This window comes from Dufourea novaeangliae, unplaced genomic scaffold, assembly GCF_001272555.1.
Source record: "Dufourea novaeangliae isolate 0120121106 unplaced genomic scaffold, ASM127255v1 scaffold141, whole genome shotgun sequence".
NCBI classification, from domain to species: domain Eukaryota; kingdom Metazoa; phylum Arthropoda; class Insecta; order Hymenoptera; family Halictidae; genus Dufourea; species Dufourea novaeangliae.
The window spans coordinates 485,043-509,837 of NW_015374017.1; the positions used below are offsets into that span (position 1 = coordinate 485,043).

At 32.2% G+C, this 24,795-nt stretch overlaps 6 protein-coding genes and 1 long non-coding RNA gene across 8 annotated transcripts; 4 read left to right on the forward strand and 3 right to left on the reverse strand.

Annotated features, from left to right (window-relative positions):
• Positions 1-4,122: 4,122 nt before the first annotated feature.
• On the reverse strand, positions 4,123-7,824 carry LOC107188806 (vesicle-fusing ATPase 1-like). Its single transcript, XM_015577169.1, has 11 exons — positions 7,754-7,824; positions 7,441-7,529; positions 6,839-6,857; positions 6,731-6,795; positions 6,026-6,653; positions 5,720-5,944; positions 5,341-5,640; positions 4,973-5,263; positions 4,699-4,883; positions 4,446-4,604; positions 4,123-4,364 (listed from the first exon to the last, which is right to left on the reverse strand). Exons 1-11 carry the CDS (start codon positions 7,763-7,765, stop codon positions 4,247-4,249), a joined length of 2,091 nt encoding a protein of 696 aa, XP_015432655.1. The 5' UTR covers positions 7,766-7,824; the 3' UTR covers positions 4,123-4,246.
• Positions 7,825-8,346: 522 nt separating this feature from the next.
• On the forward strand, positions 8,347-11,389 carry LOC107188849 (WD repeat domain phosphoinositide-interacting protein 4-like). 2 transcript variants are annotated; one of them, XM_015577226.1, is made up of 7 exons: positions 8,347-8,444; positions 9,351-9,618; positions 9,704-9,944; positions 10,370-10,518; positions 10,617-10,718; positions 10,794-10,912; positions 11,256-11,389. In XM_015577226.1, exons 1-7 carry the CDS (start codon positions 8,396-8,398, stop codon positions 11,363-11,365), a joined length of 1,038 nt encoding a protein of 345 aa, XP_015432712.1. In that variant the 5' UTR covers positions 8,347-8,395; the 3' UTR covers positions 11,366-11,389. The 2 variants fall into 2 exon arrangements, with proteins under 2 accessions (XP_015432712.1, XP_015432713.1); XM_015577227.1 differs by lacking the exon at positions 10,617-10,718.
• A 2,265-nt stretch (positions 11,390-13,654) lies between these two features.
• Positions 13,655-15,247, forward strand: LOC107188884 (phosphatidylinositol glycan anchor biosynthesis class U protein). The gene is given in 5 exon segments (XM_015577268.1): positions 13,655-13,784; positions 13,917-14,119; positions 14,198-14,279; positions 14,282-14,884; positions 14,983-15,247. Coding segments are annotated over 5 exon segments (1,272 nt in total). The 3' UTR covers positions 15,237-15,247.
• Positions 15,248-15,907: 660 nt separating this feature from the next.
• On the reverse strand, positions 15,908-18,148 carry LOC107188807 (putative helicase mov-10-B.1; the record flags this gene model as incomplete). Its single annotated transcript, XM_015577170.1, has 9 exons — positions 15,908-16,042; positions 16,132-16,426; positions 16,501-16,777; positions 16,856-17,070; positions 17,153-17,275; positions 17,339-17,475; positions 17,535-17,691; positions 17,780-17,947; positions 18,045-18,148. Coding segments are annotated over 9 exons (1,611 nt in total), but the record flags the coding sequence as incomplete, so codon positions are not given.
• Positions 18,149-18,333: 185 nt separating this feature from the next.
• On the reverse strand, positions 18,334-18,964 carry LOC107188890. Its single transcript, XR_001516228.1, has 3 exons — positions 18,790-18,964; positions 18,593-18,690; positions 18,334-18,461 (listed from the first exon to the last, which is right to left on the reverse strand). It is a non-coding gene; the product is annotated as an uncharacterized LOC107188890 (long non-coding RNA).
• A 1,520-nt stretch (positions 18,965-20,484) lies between these two features.
• On the forward strand, positions 20,485-20,706 carry LOC107188808 (BBSome-interacting protein 1). The gene has a single exon (XM_015577172.1). It carries the CDS (start codon positions 20,485-20,487, stop codon positions 20,704-20,706), a length of 222 nt encoding a protein of 73 aa, XP_015432658.1.
• Positions 20,705-24,602, forward strand: LOC107188869 (LMBR1 domain-containing protein 2 homolog). The gene is made up of 10 exons (XM_015577248.1): positions 20,705-20,949; positions 21,026-21,366; positions 21,815-22,025; positions 22,107-22,283; positions 22,359-22,536; positions 22,603-22,784; positions 22,853-23,092; positions 23,171-23,372; positions 23,629-23,748; positions 24,358-24,602. The coding sequence occupies exons 1-10, from the start codon at positions 20,776-20,778 to the stop codon at positions 24,600-24,602; spliced, it is 2,070 nt and encodes a 689-aa protein (XP_015432734.1). The 5' UTR covers positions 20,705-20,775.
• Positions 24,603-24,795: the final 193 nt, after the last annotated feature.

The window sequence follows — 24,795 nt, forward strand, 5'->3', positions numbered from 1 at the left end:
TAAACATTTGTGATATTAATATTAAATAGTCATAGTAGATAATTTGTCATGCTCTATTAATTATGAGGTTAATCACTCGACGCCCAAATAAAGTGATTTTCTTTCATGTGCCATAATGAAGTTACAATTATTAATGATATCTGTTGTTAAAAAAGATTTTCTTTCTCCTTTTTCAAGTTTTGTTTGTTTAAATGATAAAAAAAGAAATCGATTAAAAGAAACAGCGAAGAAATTTATCACACTCGTTTTGAATATTAATTCTTTATTATCTTATTTCACGAGATTTAATAGAATTCGTATTATTAGTCAAATTAAAATCACTCGCAAAGCATTAGGAATTTTATGAATTTCGACGATATTAAACCATAATATTTATCTTTTTAATCATGGAATATATGAGACTATTGTTCATTAAAGGAAAACCCTTTATCCTTTCAGTGCGCATAATTCAAAATGCTTTATGTACCATATTAACGACATATTTGTACCATAAGAAAACCATATAAGTAGTTGATCATAAGAAGCTGGGCAAAGACACAGATTATTCGAGCATGTAAGTTGCTTGGTGCTGGTTGATGTCAAACGCACGCCGAAAATATCGTTTTATCATCGATATGGACAAATTCTCTCCAATATATGTACATGTTAAGAATATTTTCTATAGAATTGTTATTTAAAAAATGGAATGAAAACATGATCTGTGTTTTATACACTCCCGCATATATTATAGTATTATCTTAGCGGGACAACTCGCGAACCCGTAACACGACTTAACACGTAACAGGTACCGATTCACCTATGATACAAGGAATTTAAGGATTGTTTAACACGCATACTTACAATAGATATTAACAAGGCGTACTTGAGTATTATTAAGGATAAACATGATATTGTTGATATATTTGCGTTCGAACTTTGTACTAAGTGTTCCAAATTTGTGCTTTAAAGCTATAATAATATATTACAAATGTGGTGTGATAAACCCTGGGTGTACATCAACGTTGTGCACGTATTAGACACGTGGTATTTCAAATACGAATCGTAAATTTAAGATTTTTAAAGCAAAAGAAAAAAAAACATGTGTTCGACCGATTTGTTTGGAGTAAAGGATGTATACTTGACACGCTTCCACAGCAAAATTATTCATTTCCTAAAAGGAAATATTATTAATGGCTGAAGAATAATAGAAAGTTATATTGTAGCGAGAATAAGTAAAATGTTCTGTTTAGGATAAGTGCAGATCTTATAGGATATCAGAATCGATATTATTTTAAATACCCTCATTTCGTCGACATAATTTATATTAAAAAAAAACCCTAAACAAATGTTATGAAATTACGTATCACATGGAATTCGAAGTATAGAGAGTATGAAGTATAAATTGTTCTTTCCTTGGAGGAAGTAAGGTGCCTAAATACTGCCAAGTACTCAAAGCACATGAAGAATAGTCATACTTTTTCTGATCGTGTATGTACACACACACACACACACACACACACACACACACACACACACACACACACACACACACATTACATATTATCTTTATAATTGCATAAATTACAAGTAAAGAAAAAGGAATTATAGTTGCGTTGCGTTACCCGAACAAGAATGAAGGGGGACAGGACACAGATCTTTATATCAGACTTGTGTGATAATCTCAATCTTGTTTCTTCTTTTGTAAAATTTTTTTACTCTGAGATTAGTCACAGACGGTACAGTGCAGTAACGTGTGAAGCGTTAACTAAGAAACTTACGAGAATAATTTCATGATTAGACACAACAACGAAATTTGTATACTTGTCTATTAACTTTTTTTACTTGTACTCTTCAAATTTAGGAATTTACAGCATAACGTTAGTAAAACAAATAGATAATTTAAAAAAGGAGGTCTTACACACAAAATATATAGGCGCATTATTTTTATATATATCTGCAACACATTATGTTCCCTAATATCTTTTTATCTATATATGTATATCTGTTTACATACATATATACAATAATACAGAACACATATACGCGTGCAAACACAAATAATACATTCAAATCAATTTCTCCGTCATTTTAATTGTTGAATTATGTAAATACCGTCAGAAAAGTATTTTTTGGTAGACTAATCTGCCATGTTTGTTCAATGATTAGATTAGATGTTCATTTTCGACTGTTGCTCCATAAAACATTATACGTTTATCAAACTAAAAATAACATTATTTCTGCTAAAGAAATGTTCAATGCAGCCATAAATTCAATTAACTCCACTTAATTTCAATCAGTTCTTATTAAATTGTCATTATTAATAAATGGAAAGTTGTAAACGCACATATAAACGAACAATGTTTAAAACATTTGCAAACTTGAGATATATTATCGCAAGGCACTATAAATTGAAAAGACTATTTGTATAAAAATTGTATATGATTGTATAGAACTATGTATTAATGTTTGTAAAAAAAAGAGTTTGCTGTAGAACATGTATTCATAGATTGCCAGCCGTATTATACATGAATGTTTTGTTTTTATCACTTTGTTTATGTCCATAGAATAGATGCATTAAAAATGTGCTATTCGACATGATTTACTTTATATTTAAAATTACCCACATTACATATAAAGAAATGTTTCTCTTACGAAAATGTAAATAAGTGTGAATTGTAATTTAGACTTATAATACAACCCGTATTTACTTAAAAATTATGAGAACGAAAATAATACAGAATAATTTCAAACAAATCATGTAATAATTAAGCCTTATTTTTAGCTGTACTAAAACCCAAATTTATCAGTTAAATTATTATTTATTTCTCTGTGTTAAAAACTTAAGAAAAAAAAATAATAGGTTGAAATGGAAATATATAGTACTGTATGAAGTGGAATTTTTTAATTATAGAACACAGATTTGTTACAGAGATGTAAGTTTATTGCATGATATTAATACATAGATATTTTTTGTAAGTACACAGATACGATTTACGTTACATTATTTATCGAGCAGAACGGGAAATCTACTATTTATGATATACAACTTCCCGTATAAGCAATTTAACTTTATATATATATACATATAACAAATTGGAACAGTTTTTTTAATTATTTGACGGCACATTGCTGAACTGCCATACAACTACAATTCAACATTACTAAGGCGACAATAAATTAACGAACTTAAATTGTAATTTATCACAAAACAGAACGTTATGTATTATCTTTCTTCAGACAATACAACATGCACAAAGTATATTTTTCTATATTTTCGACAGAGCCTTTAATAATAAAATAAATATTTGTGTACATTATACATTTGGAATGATTTGACGATAATTCTCATCAAAGATACCTCTACGAGGTACTAATTATGTGGCTACTAACAAACACCAGTCAACCAAATACATACATACAATTTACAGTAACATTTGCAATAAACTTTTGAAATACTAATAGGCACATAGCAGATAATTATATGGATGTACATTACATATAAATTGAACCATAAAAATACATGTTTACAATTGTATGTATAATAATCTAAATTATTAAAAAGGTTTATTTTATTATTCGTACAAAACAGATTCCTTTCGCTGTAAAATATAATAATAAATTAACGGAAGTATATTTCTGCAACTTGCAGAAATAAATTTTAATTTCTATATGAACAAAAATGCGTACTTCCTACTTTACACGTAAATATTACCATTGAATCGAATGCAATTAATCTGTCAAAACTTTCACAACGGAATAACGATTTGTAATTTATTCCATGACACAATGCTATTCTCTTCTGACAGAGATTTTACTCCTTCGGCTATTATAGTCTTTCTTTTTTACATTTCAACTGTACATCTGTCATACAATCAGTTTACAATTTCTACATAGTAAACCATTCTCGATTGAAAGTTCAGAAAAAAATATTGGAAAATTAAAACTTTTTAAATACTGTATCCATCGATTCCATCAATCACTTTTTTAAAACCACGTTAAAGAAATACTAAGAAATGCAAATTGTCGAAGCAAATCATTACAACAAATATTTGTATGATCCTAAAAATAATTTAAATGTTTCACTTATTTCCTCCTATAACACGTATTATAGTTTGTAACAACAACTTTATCTGGTTTCCATCAATTCAGTTATGTTTAACGTACATTTTAATGCGTTTCGCTCGATTACTGAATATGCATGGGTTCTCAGTAAACGATATCTAATTCATTTCTACGTAAATAATTACATTTTTAAATTAAATACTTATTACTCTAGTGCACCCTCCTCTTCTAACTTCGAGAGGAACTTGATGACTCTGTAATTTCCTTCCACTTGACGCACCATATCTATTAGACACAGCAACTTCTTGATACCAATGAACACCCTATAACAAAAAATACAGAGATTGTGTCCATAACATTCATACATTTATGCAACGTTTTCGAACAAGTAATCTGAATAATACCGTTTTCCTTGAAGTTTGGCATGCATAGATATCATTTCCTCTTTAGTGAAAAGATCCACTTCCTCCAGAACATTCAAGAGATGTTCAGGGGTTGACAAGTTGGGTACATGAAGAGTTGTACTGAACGCTGATAACATTTCCATGTCGTCCAAAACTTGTCTACGGATACATTAATTATAAATATTACGCTAACTATGACGAAAAACTCGATAAAAGTTGCTTAAATATTGAATCATGAAATCAAGTATTTTACCTGCGACTTGTCGTACAAAGGATTAATAACTTGCGACCACGTGGTGGCTGCTTCTTCAATAAAACTAGAAGTGCTTGTAAGGTCAAGTTCGAATATCTCGGTCCAATAGATCCATAGTCCAACAAACGCTCAATATTGTCAACTAAAATGCAGCTAAGCTGCGAGCGATATGCATCGTCGAATATCTAAACGAGGGGAAAGGGTAAAAAGAAATTTTGAATGCTTCCTATCACTTTTACGATGTCACTACATTCATCAAAGGAAAGGTACTTACCTTCCGTATGGAAAGACATTTTGCAGATTCGGTGAAACCAACCATGTCCTCTGGTGTGCATACTTTGACAAATGGAAAATCAGAATTCTTCGCAATTTGAGCTGCAAGTGCTGTTTTCCCGCTGTTAGGTGGTCCTTCCAGAAGAACTGATACAAGGCCAGATCCTTCAGTGGATCGAGCCTCTTGTATGTAAAGATTGCCATCGGACAAAATTTCTGCCACCGGTTTACCCCAGTTAATGATCCCACGTATAAGAAGATGATCCAAAGCTTCTGCACTGGTACCGAATGCCTGGAGTACAAAATATTATTAATATCATAATTATAAAAATGTTTTAACATCACTTTAATCTTTGTTAAATCACTTACAGGTTTAACATCATTATCTAAAGCGTGAAGGAAGTCAGCTCTGTTAACCATCAGTTTTTCCATTGCAGCTGGATCCACCTCTACCTTACTAGAGGCCTTGATCAATCTGTTCATAGCAGTACTCTGCGCGGCTCTGACTAAACCCTCCAATTCTGCGCCGCTGAAGTTTTTAGTCAGTGTAGCTAATTCTTTTAGATCGACGTCGTTTGATACTTTCTTGTAGTCTCTCATTCTGCATGTATGAATGTTAAGAATTTGGAATCGCCCGTGCTCGTCTGGTAAACTGATTTCCATTTGTACCTTGAAGCATATAAGAACTTCGTTGAAATTATTTCTACTGAAAGGTATTTGCATTTAGTTCACGGTTATCGAAACGTACTTCTAATCGACCCGGTCGTAGCAAAGCCTCGTCGATCATATCCCTTCTATTGGTCATACCAATAACAAGAATATTATTCAATTGTTCCACACCATCGATCTTTGCGAGCAACTGATTCACAACAGTATCGTGTACACCAGTGTTTCCAGCAACGCTGCCTCTAGATTTGCAAATCGCATCTATTTCGTCGAAAATGATTATGTGCAGTCCACTATTCGGCCCAAGCTGAAAATCATATTTACTAACGTAATGATAGAAATTCCTAAAGAAAAGTGAATTTATGAAACTTGAAAGTTATCGATATACCCTCTTTTCCTCGTCTTCAGCATCAGCAAACAATCTTCTAATATTAGCTTCGCTTTCTCCAACATATTTATCCAATATCTGAGGGCCATTGACGATTTTCGGTTCTCTGGCATTCAGCATGGTCCCTATTTGTCGTGCCATTAACGTTTTACCTGTACCTGGCGGACCATAAAGCAAAATTCCTTTCACGTGTTTGCAACCCAATTGAGTAACAATCTCCGGTGGAAAAACACGCGATGCAAATGCTCTTCGGAAGATCGCGCTGAATTCTTTGTCCAGACCGCCGATTCCCATCTTTTGGAAGTCCCAATCTGGATTGATAATCGATTGCCGAACAACTTTTCCCTTTGCTTTGCCGACTAGATTCAAGCTCGAATTATCTGCCTTTTCGAATTGGATGACGCTGTCGCCGAGACAGCGTCCTAATTGCGTCTTTTTAGGCACAGTGTTCTGTCCAGAGCTTATGGCGGCAAGGTCGGCGGCTTCCAAACTCTTGACCACAAGGCCAAGCATTTTCTTATCCTTAAACTGAAACACCAGCTGCTGACCCACGGTGAATGCCTGTCCTGAAAATTGTAATAGGAAATCCCTGGCCATATCGTCGGTGTTATAGGGTTCCAGAGTGGTTCTAAAATAATTGAGTATTATCCGTTAGCGTCTTATACAGACAGATGGGACTAAATAAATTGTATATCGTGTACATACGATTTTTTTTGTAAGAAATCAGCTTCCAGTACAATATTGCACAAACATTCTGTATTGGATGTAGGATTAAAGTGATAAGGTCGTACTTCAATCATGATGATTTGGTGCAGTGGTGACTTCGATATGTCTAAAGAATATGATTATATAAACTATTATGTATTTCAAGATTTATCAAGAAAATCAAGGAGAATTAATAGTATACAACAATATTTTGTTTTCTTATTATTCTACTGTGTTCAAAGTGAACACTTATCATTGATTTTTAACTCATCAAGTTTAGACACATCATCATGATAGAAATGACACTCAGAGAATCTTGATGACAAGATCTAATCATGTTGTAATACATTATTAAGATTGTACCACTTGAAAAACAAAGATGACCTTGAACCGTAAGGAAGAATAATTTTCTAAAAGTTCACTTTTTAAAAAACTGTTTTATTTTATGTGAGAAAATTGGAAAATAAAATTGCAAATAAAAGCTTTATAAAAAAAAACTAAGTATTGCATGGAATTCTTCATATGAAATAAAACACCTTTCATTCAAATAAATTTCTGTATATATCTGTAGTCATAACATACAGTAGATAGATGTATTTAATCTAATTGAAAGCTTTCCTGAAATCCATAAGGCATACATGGTTCTCTAATCTTAAAATCCTATTATAGGTACAAATCAATGAATTAATCAGAAGATGTCTTATCCCTACCTGACATCATCTGGGAAGTCATCTGGATTAATTATAGCACAATTAGTGATACTGAGATCGTCAGTGGGACACCTTACTGCTTTCATCCTCTGAAAAACGAAATTTTATCATTTAAATATTGAACGATATTCTTCGAAAACATGTAACGTCTATAGCCAAAAGTATTGATGAGACTCGAAGTGAAGAGGGGGGTAGTCACAAATTTGTCACGAATAAATGTTTTCTGAATTAGGTTCCAGTTATATTTACTGCTTTGTATACGCGCAACGACCGATAAAACGAGTATGATAATCACTTTCGTGTACAAACTTACCATTACTGACATTTTTTTGACAGAATTTTGTGAACACAGGCCCCTACACAGTATGGAACCTGCAATGCAGGATATTAGGACAATAAATGTGACCAACAATGGAAATCTAAAACTATTTAAACGATCTCGTGCTAGAAACTTTCTTACTAGTGAATAGTATTGCGTACCCGTCTTTATATTCTACGATATTGGCGTAAGTTAAAAAATAAATAAATAAATAAATAAACGTAGAAATACGTTCTTCGTGAATACATCAGTTGGTAATTCGAGAAGTACCTATAAATCTGCAAGATTTATTCAAATTGTCATATTTTTATTTATTCCACATGAGTTTGCAAATATATATATATATATACACATTGTCACATTGTAAGCGTTATATCAATTTTTAAAAAGAAATGCGCTTTGTATTTAAATACGATCGATTCATTTTAATAATGAGAATCAGCCTTATTTCTATTATTGTGCATACTTCATAAAGAATGGAATACCATACCTGACTATACCAAACATTCTGTCACCAGTCACAGATGATTGTGAAATAAGAATGTAAACAAAACCTTGTACTATAGTTATTAAAGGGAAAAATTGGAAGAGCTGAAAAAGGGAACATCTATTCGGTCAACTTAATGTAAAAGCCAAATGGCTGCAGAAAGAAATATTCTTAGTTTACGGTTTAATCAGGATCAAGGTGACTATTACTTACAGTTTTAATTATCATAAGTTATTGACAATTACGACGTACCTAGTTTTATTGTTTTACAGTATAGTACTGTTTTTGTACTAATTCGACCCTTTGACAAGGTTAAAATGTAAGAAAAAAATGCTTGATAATCAACGATTTAGGTTGATGTATTTTAAAAGAAATTAAAATAAAATTATAAAACATACAAGACTGATGCATTACGAGGAGCATCCTTCTCTATTCATAACAATAACATGTCAAACTAGTAACATTTAGAATGAAGTTCTATTGTAGTTACTGTATTAATTACATTGGAGAACAAAGTTTTGTCACAATTTTTATGAACTTTTCTATAAACCATAAGTTCTTTGGTATCAAATTTTCCTAAATTCATTTCACAATTAATTTTGGACTCGTAAATCATACTTAGAACTTTAAGTCTGCATTGTTTTGATTTATTTATTTCTTTGTGTATGAAAAATTCTAAACAAAAACTTTCATGAAGTGTTCTTAAAATCCTAGAGCAGTGAAAGAAGATATTGCAATAGGTTACTTTGTTTTTTGATGATTATTTACGTAATAAATTTAATTTTGATATTTGTGACAGTCAGATACTATGTCTGATAGAGAAAGAAGCCAAAAACATATATGAATTTAGCAGAAATAATATTATAAAAGCCAGTTATAAAATACCTCATTGTTAGAAACACATTTCTTTGGTAAGCTGAAACTATTAAAGATTTTATACATGTTTCTTAATTGTTAAAACATTGTCATAAAACTTAATCTTCATTTACTCGAGCTTATTAATATTCAAACTTTATTTTATGCATAAAAAATGAAAATTGTTGCGATGCAAATTATTACAAAGATTAGATTAACTTTATTTTTACATGTTATTTCTACTTTTAGGATGTTTCACATGTTGTATGGAGTCTGGTCTTAGGGTATATAATGTGGAACCGTTGGTTGAGAAAGCACATCTGGAAAATGATGTCATGGGGAGTATAGCCATTGCAGAAATGCTATGGAGAACAAACATTATTGCAATAGTAGGTGGTGGTACAAGACCAAAATTCGCAGAGAATACAGTACTTATTTACGATGATTTATCGAAAAAATTTGTAATGGAAGTCACATTCACTAGCCCTATCAAGGCTGTCAGACTACGTAGAGACAAGTAAGTTTATCGATAACAGAGAATCGTCTTCTTAGTGGATATAAATGGGTACCTTTACTTACTTAGGAATAATTTTACAAAACAGAATGGTGGTGGCACTTCAACGAGAAATACATGTCTTTTCGTTTCCTATGCCAACAAGAAGATTACTGACATTAGAAACAAGAGACAATCCAAAGGGATTGATCGAAGTCGCTACATTGGCTACCGCACAAAAGCAGCTTCTCGCGTTTCCTGGTCATAAGCAGGGCAGTGTACAGTTAATCGATCTTGGTGCTACAGAAGCTGGAAGTTCTAGTGCTCCTGCAACCCTTGCAGCCCATCAAGTATGTATATGTTATGCAGGATGTCTCATAAATCGCGGTATAAATGAGAAAAAAGTGCTATGTGCAAAAGCAAACCTAAAATATACGGTAAATTTGTTTTTATATTTTCAATTTTCATCTGCTACACATATACTTATGTACTACTGAACTTGAATTCTATTATTTATTATTATTTTATTATAATATATACTATTGCTAACTAGTCTTTTTCAGAAGTATGTGTGCATAATGATTTTTCAATTTTATTTCCTCATAAACGAATCTTCAATATTGTTTTACATATTTCCGATTTCTTTTTGCATGTAAAACCATTTATTTTATTGTTATACCACAATTTATTGGGTACCTTGTATAAACAAACTTGAATAAAATCGGTGTAACCATGTCTGCTTTTAGTATCTTATATTTACGAATAATACTGTTAGGGTGCATTGGCTTGTCTCGCAGTTAATAGCAGTGGTACAATGATTGCAACTGCTTCCACGCAAGGTACATTAGTCAGAGTGTGGGATAGTGTACGTAGACACTTACTAGTGGAATTGAGGAGAGGTGCTGATCCTGCTACACTTTACTGGTAAGTATAAAATTTTTATTCCTGAAGATTAAGAATATACTTTACTATATCGTATTTAATTTTGAAAACATAAGAGCTCCGCGTAATGTACGTTTCAGCATCACATTTAGTAGAGATTCGGAGTTCCTGTGTGCGTCCAGCGACAAAGGAACTGTACATATATTTGCATTAAAAGATACTCAATTGAATCGCAGATCTACGTATGTAAACAGAGCTCAAATTCCAAGTGACTATTAGAAAAATACTGTTAAAATTAACAATTCATTTTGTTATAGTTTCTCAAAAATGGGTTTTTTGGGAAATTATGTCGAAAGTCAGTGGGCACTGGCTACTTTTACCGTACCACCAGAATGCGCTTGTGTATGTGCATTTGGTACAAGGAGCTCTGTCATAGGTATTACAGACCAAGCACACCTAATATTATTTTAACACGCTATCGGTCAGCCATCTAAAATTAGACGTTGCAAAAACTTCCGTAAACGGTCATCATCATAAACTTTCTGAACGTTGTTAAAAGTATTTAATATTATATGCAATTATAAATATATAATCGTACACATATAACATTTTTTCTTAAAATGGAAAATGATAAAGTTTGGACGTAGGCAACAGTCTGCGCGGAGAGCTGCCGGTCGTAGACAACAGTCTATGCAAAGCGTTGCCGTCCGATAGTATGTTGACGTAAAATATTTGAATATATTGTTTATTACACGTTCATATTTTACACTATATTACAGCTATTTGTATGGATGGAACATTTCACAAATATGTTTTCACAGCTGATGGAAACTGCAACCGTGAGGCATTTGACGTCTTCCTAGACGTTTGTGATCATGACGACTTTTAATACGGACTGTATATTATGTTTATAAAATTCTATGCCTGTAAGAAAATTTCTAGTCACAAATAAGAAACTTCTTACAGGAAATACATGTACAGTAATGTAATTACATTAATTATTGTAAAAAGAGTGTGAGTCATTACATCTATTGATTTTTTTAACATGATCTTGAGTGTTTTTTACTCCATTTTATATGCATGAATCTTTAGCGAAATATGTCCTTTCCAAAATAAGGGGTCCAATTGTAATATATTATAATAAACATTTATTTTATACAATAAACGATCGATCTCATCTACCTTTTTCTATAGCATTCTCCAATAATATTCCTTCCATTCATACTTGTTTTCTTACATTTACAGTGTTTTGTCTGGATATTTTTCCTGTATTTGTTGCCGTATTTTTTCTAAAATTATAATTATTTTAGTCCACATATTTACCACAGGAGCTCAACACATTCGAGACCGATATATTATTATAAGACTACCTCTAGAAACTTGCAATTTTTACATACATAACCCATCTGCTGATTTATTGGCTAAACACATGTGAGATCGGTTGATTCAGAAACTGAATCATTGGTCTCGAATCTGTTAATCGTTTTAATGCTTTTAACTAAACATATGATAACTTGAAAAGATCGCACATACTGTATGGTTCTGGATCAAGCATAGGACTTATCATAGTGAAATAAGACTGTACTCCAATAGCTCCCACAAAAACTGCAATGAATGCAGCGTATCGCCAACCTGTCAGACGCATATCTGCTACGATATAAATGATCAGGGTTTCCTTTTTATTAACTTATAACTCATCCAGTTTTTGTAATTGTGAATTTCTTATTACGAAAGACAGTAACCTAAAATTTATATTCAGCACTTTCAGCTCACACTCTCTCTGTCTCCGTCACACACATAGCTGCTCAGCACTACTCAGCTCTACTGAGTCAGCAGGAGATGGAAGCTAGCGAATGACAAAGCAGTGGCTAACCTCTTGATCATACCAGCGAACGATTCACTCTGTATATATTTATATACTAACATCATAAAGAATTGAATATTTATAAAACTCTCATTTCGATTTGTGATTCCTGAGCTACTGAAATAGGATGGACAATTATGTTGACCATCAATTATTTTGATTTCGAATAATGAATTAAATCGAGTTTTCTTAATCTACCGCTAGATGGCTTATGAGAAATTTACTTTCTCGTTAGTACTCGACATACCTTTTATAAGTATATAAGCAATCTCACGGAAAGTGATATATGTACTTGCTTCGGCAGTACATATACTAAAATTGGAACGATACAGAGAAGATTAGCATGGCCCCTGCGCAAGGATGACACGCAAAATCGTGAAGCGTTCCACATTTTTTGCCATTTTTAAAACCGATTAATTAACGTTTTTCAAAAGAATTGTCAATATTATTGCAATAACATTTTTTGCCAGTTTCGAAAACGATTGATTAACCTTTTATTAAATAATTTCAAATATTATGTTACAACAAGGACGTTTAATGATTTGTATAATATTTAATGTTAAAGTAGATATAAGTTTACCTATATGTATGTTTATTATTTACAAATAATTTATATGCAATTTGTCTCACAATTAATGGTACAACTGGCAAGAAAGTGACCATGTGTTAACCCTTTGCCGTATAGCTTATATTCTTATAACATCGAGTAAGACTCGTGGTGACGATATCAACATGGTTTCAACAAACAAATATTATTCGTTTTCTTTGAGTCAAAGTGAAATACTAATTTGCTGATATTAATATTTGACTTATAGAGTAACTGTACAATTGCCATAAGTACAAGAATTTCTTTTGATTCCGGGGAATTATTGACGATAAAGTAGTTCTGTAGACCGCAGCCATAAACAAATCATAGGGCAAGGGGTTAATTTCATTGTATCAAGTTTAACAGTTAATGTTTATTCGAATAAAAGCAAAGAGCAATAAACAACAAATTAAACCAGTACGGGTCCCGCGGCGGGGACTCCCGCCTGTTGCTGTGTATGTACATATGCATGTATATATACATTTTTGGTCCCGCGGGACCCGCACTGCTGTTGCGTGTAAGAATGAAGCGCGAGACCGCGACGATAATTCAATTTTGGTGTAACTGAAAAATGAGAAGATATTACGTATTGAATATTGTATTCTGAACGATTATAAAGTCACAGTTACTACATTAAATGAACCATCCGAATGTTATGCTACATTGAATATCGGCTACATACATTCCGTATAATAAAAATACATCAATGATTTGTATTTAATAGAAAAATGTCGAAACAATGGTTGTCAAATTTCATTTTAGCCGGTACTATTAGATTTCTGTTGATGAACTCAGGATATCAAAAAATTATTAGTGATCGTGTGGAAGTATCAACAGCGTTGAATTCTTGGAAGAGAGGTTAGGATACTTGCCGTTTTATTTTAATTTGTCTACCAGTTTTATAATTGAAGAATTTTACTAATTGGCTTTGCTAATGATTCATCAATAATAATTTCATTAGAAAAATGTTAAAATCTTGATTTTTTCCAGTTACTGAAGGTGTACATTTATATAACTTTGGTGTAGATCCGTATGTAGGAGATTTATTTCATGAAACTCCTATTGGTTTATACATTTTTGATCTCATACTACAGTATCTACCTCAATGGACTTTATTCTTCTTGTTTATTTTCACTGATTTGCTGACCGCTTTACTTCTTGCATTTACAGCAAAACAATATGCAACCGAATTGGTTAGTTCTGTTTCATACTTGATGTCATTTTCATAATATATAAACGAAGCTATATTATTCAAGTAATACTGATTTCAGGCCTGCAAAAAGGAAGAAGAAAAGTTATCCGATGAAAGTACAGATAGTCAAAATGATTCTTCGACAGTTTCTACTTCTATGATGTAATTAATCCATACATAATACTAAGTTGTGTTGGACAAACAACAACAGTATTTACAAATTTATTGTATTCCATAGCATTAGTCTCAATGACAAAGTATTCTATATTTTGGAGCTGTTTGTCAATTTCATTGCTGACATTACAAGGACTATATCCTATTTCACTTATGGTGCCAGCAACTATTTACATAGCTCGTTCTAAAAATATAAACCAAAGAAGGAGTACCATATTTTTTATCATTGTTGTATTTGCTAGTATGTTAACAACCTTATGCTTCGTTTCTCATTACATTATGGGAAGCTGGTCATTCATTTGGAGCACGACTGGTTTCATCTTAACAGTTCCCGATTTACATCCCAATATAGGGCTGTATTGGTACTTCTTTACAGAAATGTTCGAGCATTTCAGATGGCTCTTCATTGCTTCATTCCAAATAAATGTCACCTTATTGTACATAGTACCATTAGCTTTGTTACTACGACATGATACAATGCTTTTAGCATTTTCTTATTTAGCAATTGCTGCCATATTCAAGTCCTATCCCTGCATAGGGGACGTTGGATTTTATATATCTTTATTGCCACTTTGGAAGCATTTATTTCAATGTAAGTTTTTTCACTGTAAACTACAGTAACGACAGTGTGTTTTTAGTCTCTTTCTACTTAGTATGGACAAAATATGATAATTTCTGCTTTGCTTTTAGATACTCAGCAAGGATTCATTGTAGGCTGTTTAATGTTATTCTGCACAGTTTTTGCACCTACTGTTTGGTACCAGTGGATATACTCCAGATCCGCGAATGCAAACTTCTACTTCGGAGTAACGCTGGCATTCGACATAGCACAAATCTGTTTGTTAACAGATATTGTGTTCTCGAGCGTGAAACATGAATTCGCGATACGTCATGGTATTAATAAGGATGTTAGCGAAAGTATGGCGAAACTACTTTTAGAATAAAGTTGCATTCTGCAAAGTTTAGTATTAATACTGTTTATTGAAGTTTCCAAAACGTTGCGTAATTCTATTATAGGCATTAACCAGTTCGCTACCAGCATATTATTTCGAAAATGTTCGTCACAGACTATGCTAGATTTTCAGTATTCTATTCAATGGGATATCCTTAACTTTTTGATCAGAAATTAAAAATACACAAAACAGAGACAATGACTGACCCGAAATATAGGTGAATATTGCAAAACCTATTCCCTTTTTTTATCTAAGAAAGTATGCTGACATGGAACTTGGAGCGTCACACATATGTGACGCTGGTAGTGAACTGGTTAAACAGATTCTGTCGATTTCAAATACAAATAGTATCAATTGGGAAGGAATGAATATTTATTAGTACCGTTCGTTTGACTTCATTTTTTCATGATTTGGAACGGACATAATATTAAACAAAAAACATTACAATACTAGATTTAACGAATTAAAAAATATGTTAACAATATATCAACTTTCTTATAGAACAACCTGTTGTTTCTAATAGTCTTTTTTTAAAATACAGTTAAAAAAAATGATTACGATCAGATTTTCTTAATACATGTCACTACCTTGTCGCGAAAAGATAGTATACATTGTTGTACGATATAAAGATAAGATTAGCATTGTATTTTTAGATGAAATTATCAATAATTCCGACATGCATTGTTCTTATAGCAGTAGTCCCACAAAGTTTTCCAATATTCGTTTTCGCAAAGAACCATTGGATTTCCTACCACTATTAAATAGTTCTTTGCTCTTGTCAAAGCAACATTGAATCTCTGAAACAAAGAGTTTATTTTTATGTGTTTTGAAATGATTTCGTAAATAATTCAAATTAACGGTTTACGATCATTATATGTATTTATACCTTTGGATTAGATAAAAAGCCGATATGGTGTTCACCATCACTTTTAAAGACCTTCGATCTTACAGTGCTGAAAATTATAATTTCTCTTTCCTGTCCTTGAAATGTTTCTACTGTTCCAACAGTTATCTTGTTTAATCCTTGTTTACTTAGTTTCCGTTCAATACTAATTTTTTGTTGCCTGAATGGCGTTATAATGCCAATATCCTCTTCTCGAACGTTACGCGTACCAAATTTGGAACGCATCAATCTCGACACATAATTAGACACAATTGCGATTTCTTGTACATTATAAACGCTAAAAAAAACATGCGTCATTTATAGTTACTTGTATTAAGTTATCGAAGAAAAAATTGTACGTGCTACAATTACCTTTTACTCAGAGCTTTTTCCTCTTTACCATTAATTGCAATAAATAAAATAGGAAATTTCTTATTTGAAATTCTCTTACAATTGGAAATTAAAAAATTTTCATTTGTTTCGTAACCACATATCAATTCGTCATCATAAAATAATTTATTGGGCACATGTAAAATAGGCTCTCGACTACGGTAATTACGAAGTAATTTTGTTATGTAACATGGATTATATTCATTTTTTATTTTTTGGTACGGTTTGCATTCCATTAATCTTTCTAACATTGATTTTCCTGAAAATTAAATCGAATAACAAGTTGATGGTAATACTTATTCAAGTAGACTTTTTAAAATTGGCAATTTGTACTCACCCAGCAGGTGTTCAATTTTTTTACATCGAACAACAGGCCCTAACTGATGAGGATCACCAGCAAGAATAATTTGAGCATTTAATATTCCTTGACCATTATTATTTGTTGTGCTTGCCAAAGTAATTGGAATCATTGATTCCAATTCTAGGCTTTGGCTCGCTTCATCGATGAATATATAAGAAAAATGATCACTTCGTAAATTAAGTTTTATCATTCTGTGAACAAGTTGTATATATTATTTGTATTATTATTATCATTACCAGACCTAGTATCAACAAAAACAAACTGAAAATATACCTTGAACATGTCACGTGTGTTGCAATAACTATTTTTTTCAAAATGAGAAGATCTTTTGGCAAGAAAATGATTATGTCATCGATGAAGTTTGAACAAGAAACAATAGTGTCGTCTATGTTCTTCCTATGTATAAAGGAAACAAAAAGATGGTAAAGAAATCATTGTTTGTAGAAACAAGTGTCTTACCAATGTTGAGATGGTGCATACATCCTAAACACGTCTTTATTTGGAATTAATGCTAGTAATCGTTTTGCTATTTCATCTGCTGCTGCATTCGAAGATGCACAGACTAAAATATGTTTAGACTTATGCTTCTTTCTAATCTATAATGAAGGTGAATTTTAATATCGTACAGTGTATTATAGATTATTCTGAATTATACCTGACAAATGGCTTCAACTAATGTTGTTGTTTTTCCAGTGCCAGGCGGACCAAATAGTATGTATGGTGCCGGATATGCTGTACGATTTACAATATTAATAACTGCCTGTTTCTGTTCTGGATTCCTCGCAACACTTTCTTGTACCCAATCAAAGTCACTGTATTGTAATATAATTAAATGAAAGTATAATATAAATGTAAAAATATAAATATAGAAAGGTAATTCACAGTTTAAAGAAAACATACTCTCCTAATGAGGAATTATACTTTGCACTTATAGCAGGATACAGTAAATTGATTAAATTATGTTTTGATATGATGTGTAAAACATAATGGCAACACTTGAATGGCCAGTTTGAGGCAATAAACTTAATGTTAACTCTAGTTAACTCTGAAAATTGTTCTGCAAACTTCCTGAATAATTTTTAGAAATTGACTATTATTATTTATATAAAGAATATAATCCAGACTTTGTATTTTAATAATTCAGAAATAATTTATATTCACTCACGGATTTTTTATAGTAACATATACTTGTTTTCTTTCAATGTATACTATCTTAGCATAATATGAATAATATCCACCTACAGTTTGAAGTTTCACTTTATCACCAATAATAAGAAATGGATCATCTTCATCTAGAGTAGGTACAGTGATAACAAATTTATCATCAACTTTTTCGAGTATTTGATTCCTTAAATTATGCTTGTCTACAATTAATTGAAGTTCATGGTGTTCCAAGTATAATAAAATTTTAAATAATACCAAATAGTTTTCAGGCTTTATTTTTTTCACATGTGGAAGACTATTAATAAATTGTGTATACTCTGTAGCATGTGTAACTCCCCTTAGAGCCTTTTTCAAACTAGGAGGTGGTTCAAAATGTTGTAATAGCAATTGTTTTGGTATACCATAACTGGTACAATGTCTAAAAATAAGCAAGACATTAATTTTAGTTAAACATGTCATTGACTAATAATTCAGAACTACATCATCGATTATGTGTGAGTGATAAGTAACGTCTGTTTCATAATATTATTATAAAACAATTTTACTTACGTGCTTACTCCAATAGGTGTTCTCCTGTTCTTACATTTCATATCCTTTGCCATATTTCAAATCTTATCCCAATGATATTATTATAATTAATTTCACACCTTGAACATATAAATGTTTCACCCAACATATAATAAAATGTTAAAAACTCTTAATATACTATCAAGAATAATTAAAATCATTACTAATGTGATACTTACTGTCTTTATTATGCAATGATATAATTCCAATTAGAGTCGAAACAATAGCACAGTGTAATAAATACCTTTTCATGCATTTAAATAGGTACTTACAATCGAATGGTCCACGCACGCAAATATTCCAAAAAGGTTCTTCCCATCGATAGGTGACTAAACAACAGTCTGACCAGCGTATTTATAGTTACCGAATGAAAAAACATCAACAACTTCATGACCGCTAATAGAATGACAAGATTGTGTATGTACATATACATAATCGTTGCAAGCTGTATTAGAAAAGTTATCTTATCTTACAAACTATCCGACAAGAAAAATATTAACGATTATTAGAAAAAATTATAACTTTTCTGTATGAATGTAGTTCTTTATTTCAGGCTGTTCTGAAATCACTATATTCTTACGAAATGAGGTTGAATTATACAAAAGGCATCCCAAAATAGTTGTAAATTCTTGAAAGAGGTGATTCCTGGGGTGATTTTAAACAACTTTTTCGTTAGCGAAAAGTTTTTCGAAGCTTTATTAACGAGATATTACCTCTGTGAAGTTAGCCGGGCAATTATGACTTTTTAATGTTCATTATACCCAATTCATTGGTGGTCGATTGGTGGTCATTGGTGGCCTAATTAGAACATTTGGTGGTCACGCTCATATGCATTTTTGTTTTTTGTTTCATAAACTTATAGGGTTTTAACAAGTTGTTTACTGAAAATTTCTAAAAAATTTGATTCTCAAAAGAATATTGCTAAATGTTTACTTATTACTTTCAATTTAGACAAGGAAATATTCCAAAGTTGTATTGGAGTATTCCCTTAAGTATCCCTATGAGCAAACTGAAGTTTTTATTTGAACGTGGATTGTTTGCGGAAAAATCAGAATTGTCCAGATAAATAACCAGAATTATCCAGATAAAAAATAAATTTATCCAGATAAATTTATTGATGACCTTCCTGAAGGTCAATAAATAAAGTTGGGATCCATTGGGATTTCCAAATTTAAATGTCAAGTATAGCACTAACAAAAGTTGACAAGAGTTACATACGTTGATTTCTATTCGTAGCCATCTGGTGGTGAATTGTGTGGTTACTAAGGTTACTAGTATGTGTATCGTCATAAAATATATGCATATTGTCCAAATTGTCCAATAATGCACCTGAATGCACCCAGATGCATTCTTCTTAATCCAACTTAATCGTTTATGAATGACAATGAATTTGACTTGATCCAACTTGATCACTTGATGGTGTTCATGTGACGTCGATACTTTCTACGATATCGCAAGTGTATATCTAACAATTATGACCATAAGGAAATGGTAATATTGAATTTCTCGACGCTAAAAGTACATATGTTAAAATGTAAACGTGGGCAGTGTGAAACGTAAGCGACATTGTCGTCAAAGTAGAGACACGAAACACGATCGTGAATAGCATTCTGCTAGATTTTATTCGGTACTTTTACTTGCAACTGTTATGTTTTTATATTACTTTTATTTTCAAGAAAATCGCTATGATCGCTACAGTATTGAATGTTTAATGATTTGTGTCTGGGAAATGATGAATTCTCATATGAATTAGTTTAGAGTTTGTAGCCTTTCTCTAAATCACGTAAACATAGACGTTTGAATGGAAGTTTCATTGACGATAGACATATAAATGTTTTTTATACTATCACAGATTTCTTGCAGTTTCAGCAAAAATGTCAGAAGTAACAAACACTTCTGCAGAAAAGATTGACATTGTCCTTCCACAGCAAGGCTTGCTGTATCAGGAAGAAAATCTGGATTACATACTTTGTAAACCCAAGTTAATTCCATTAAAGTCGATTACATTGGAAAAGTTGGAAAGAATGCAAAGGGATGCTGAGTTAAAGATCAAAGAAGCTTCGGATGGAGAGGACAAGGCAGAAAATAATGAATAGGATTTGAGAATCGGAGAAAAAGACATGTAATAAGTCTATTGTATAGTGGTTTTAAAAAACGTATACAAAATGATTCCAGGAGCACTCTTGATAGATATTCTATTAGCATTTTGCTTTGCTGCGACTTTATTATATAAATATGGGAATATTTTTCGACATCACATTTTTGTTACAATTTCTGTGCTCATAGCATGGTACTTCTCACTGCTGATAATATTTATATTACCTTTGGATGTTTCATCTGTAAGTAGAGTTATATTGAAAAGCTTCTATGATGTAATTTAATGTTGAAAGTTAATGTTAATGAATATCTTTGCAGACTGTTTTTAGACAATGTGTAGAACAAAACATTCATAATACCACTAAAGGGAGTCCTGATGGTACAACAGCAATACCATCTCATACTTGCAAGGAACCTTGGCCTAATGTTCCGGAAAATGTATTTCTAAACTTATGGAGAATTGTATATTGGACTTCACAGTGTTTAACATGGTTAATATTACCGCTCATGCAGTCTTATATAAAGGCAGGGGATTTTACTGTCCAAGGAAAACTGAAGTCTGCCTTGATTGATAATGCTATATATTATGGAAGTTATTTGTTCATATGTGGCGTTCTGCTAATATATATAGCATTAAAACCTGGTTTAGATCTTGATGGGTAAATATCGTGTATTAATGTCATACAACTATACAAATAACTCAACTTCTCTTAACACACTATTGGCTGTTGGTCTAAAAATAGATGTTTAGGACTTATATACATATGAACAGAAATCGATTATGCACCAAATTTAGAACCATTTCTTGGTAAATCTAAAGTAAACAGTTTGCCAAAGATTCAAGCAATCTGAAATTTTAAATCACTGTGCACACATTTTTTTTTACCATATCAATCTTTGTAAACAGTTGCATCTATTTACGAGACACAACATTTCACCACCTGTACACAGCAGTTTGTGCATATTTGATAGTCTGTTCAAAGAAAATTTCTTATGAAAGAAGTTAATTTTATGGTTCCTACTGCTTTTTCTGTGTTAAGTTTCTTTTCTACGTTAATCACTGTATTTGTTTCATCTATAGCATTCATCCGATTCTAAATTTTATAGGCAAAAGCTGAAGGCCATAGCATCATCCGCATCAAATACGTGGGGTTTGTTTTTGTTGGTACTGCTTCTCGGATACGCGCTCGTAGAAGTCCCTCGTGGATTATGGAATGCCAGCAAACCTGGATACACTTTAAATTATAGCTACTTTAAAGTTGCTAAGTTAAGTTTAGACAAGTGCGAGGCAGAGGAAACAGTGGATGATATACTCGAGGTAATATTCCGGACAATGTGTGTACAATCATTTTTCTTTATATCTGTAATGTTGTTTAATGCAATTTATCATCTTGTTTAGTCGCTGCAAGCTGCTGCAGTGTCTATTGGACCGGGACATCCATTTCACTGCAACTTGGAGACAATTTTCCAAAAGATCCCCGCAGAGTTGAAGGATAGAATGAACCGGAGGCAGTTACCCGATGATACACCGATAGATACACCATCTGAAAAATCATTGATTCGTCTACATAGACAAGTTTGTACAATCAAAAGACACCATATTTGTGCCTTTATATGTACGTAAATATTAATGTTCCTTTTCCTTTCTTAGACTATAAAAGCACTGCAAACTTTACAACGCATAGAAACACAATGGGGAATCTTGGTTAATAAAATAATTGATTTGGAAGATATAGCAAAGAATCAAGAAAGTCATGACAGAAGATTTAAACCAACTTTTCCCGCACATCGTTCGTTTCCACTTCGTGTTATTTATAATCCAGTTATTGGTATGGGCACAGTACTGATACATGTAAAACCTTTATTTGATGTATGCAACTTCTGAAAATTTTCAGAGTGGTATTGGAAATGTTTCGTAAAGAGTTACGTCCAAAAAATAGCAGCTATTACTGCTGGTTGCCTTTCGGTAGCTGTTGTATGGTCAGAAGTTACTTTCTTCAACAAATCTCCAGTGCTATCGTTGTTCGCTCAGTTCTTGAATTTAGCCAGGAAGAATTATGATTATTTTACAATTGAGGTGAGAATGAACAATCATCGGACTTTAATTTAATATTGAATTTTGAAAATTGTCATATTCTTTTTCAGTTACTGTCAATGCTGATAATTGCGTATCTGTGTTATTGTGCTTATTCGACTGTCTTAAAAATTCGCGTCTTGAATTTGTATTATCTGGCGCCACATCATCAAACTAACGAATACAGTTTAATATTTAGCGGTATGATGTTGTGTCGTTTAATGCCACCGATGTGTTTAAATTTCTTGGGTCTTATTCATATGGATTCGCACATTATAAAAACTCATATACTGGAAACTCATTACACGCAGGTAAGTAGAATTACATCGATAAAGTAATATCTGCATCCTTGTTATTGACATAACACATTCTACAATTTTTGAATGCAGGTAATGGGTCATATGGATGTTATTTCCATTATATCCGATGGATTTAACGTGTACTTTCCGATGGCTATTTTAGCATTTTGCCTAGCAACATATTTCAGCCTAGGAAGTAGATTACTTTCTATGTTAGGTTTCCAACAGTTTCTTGACGATGATGAGTTCACAACAGATCTTGTCGAAGAAGGTCGAGAATTGATAAAGCGAGGTGAGGTTAACATTTATACGTGGTGTGACAATAAAGTTTCGAGAATAATTTTGTTTCCGTTAAAGGGGACGTAACGGTTTTACGATCAATGGATCCGACGCTAGAATGTATGTGTACAGTGGGTGGCTTTGTGTTACATTTATTTAATTTTCAAAATAAAATTTTTAAATGAATTATCATCGAAATTTTAGCGTTGCAACTCGTATTTATTTTCAAGATTTTTATTTCTATATATCTGTATTTGTGTCACTCTCAGAGAGACGCAAACGACAAAGGGCAGAAGACTCAATGTGTAGAAGGCGTGAGTTTCAAGAAAGATTTAGTAGCACTGGAACCTCGTCTCGTTACAGGACGTCGCGACAAAGTACAGATACAGGTATGCAGTACATACAAGATTAATTACGAGAATCAGAACACCTGAACATATTTCATGATAGTATTCGATGTTTTCGTAGACTGTTAAATTTTCGTTCTTTGTATCATAATATATGATGGTTCACTTCATCGTGATACAAGCTACAAAACTCAAAGGATAAAGATACAATATAGTTTCATTTAAAGAATCACTAATGATTTTAACAGCTCAAAAATATAACAATTTTTCTTATTTACTCTTTTATATTATCACATTTGACAATGAATATTACTTTAGGTCAGAGTAGCGCAACTGATGCTCCCGGGTTACCCCCACTATGGTCCTCCGATTGCTAAATAGCTCGAGTGTCCCCACCTTAGTGTTTACAGGGTGTCTCAAAATAACTTTGACTGACTTGAAACAGCTTTGTTAACATTTTCGCTAAGGAAAAAGTTATTTCAAATTATCCGAGGAGCCCTTCATTTCTAGCAGTCGAAGCTATTTTGGGACACCCTGTATATAAATTATATTTATAGCACAACGCAGCTCCGATTTAAATGTTCCGTTTCTTATGACTATTATTGCATTTTTTTTAAAGATAAGTGATACCTTACATTTTATTTATTACAGTACGACCGTTAAAACGAGATGAGTCAGTAGAATCGGCTAGGGCCGGGCTACTACGTGATTTTGATCCTACGGATTATTACATCGGAATGACTTCTGGTGTCGATAGTTATGGTGCAAATAACAGTTACGATAGAGACTATCAGGTAGATGATTTTTATGACGAGCGTATAGATAATGCAAGAGCATTTACCACAAACACCAATCGCGTGGGACCACCGCCGAGAGGATTGTTTGACGATATTTAAAAATTGAGCCAATGCTATTTAGTATATATTTAGCGATGAATTACTATACGAACATACTTGTAGTTAACAATACTCAGATTTAATCCATCTACTTCTGGTACATACATAGAGTTTTTTAATGCAGAGGTTGTGAATATAATTGTACGTTTGAATGGTACAGATAGTGTAAAGTTATATTATTATTAATACAGTA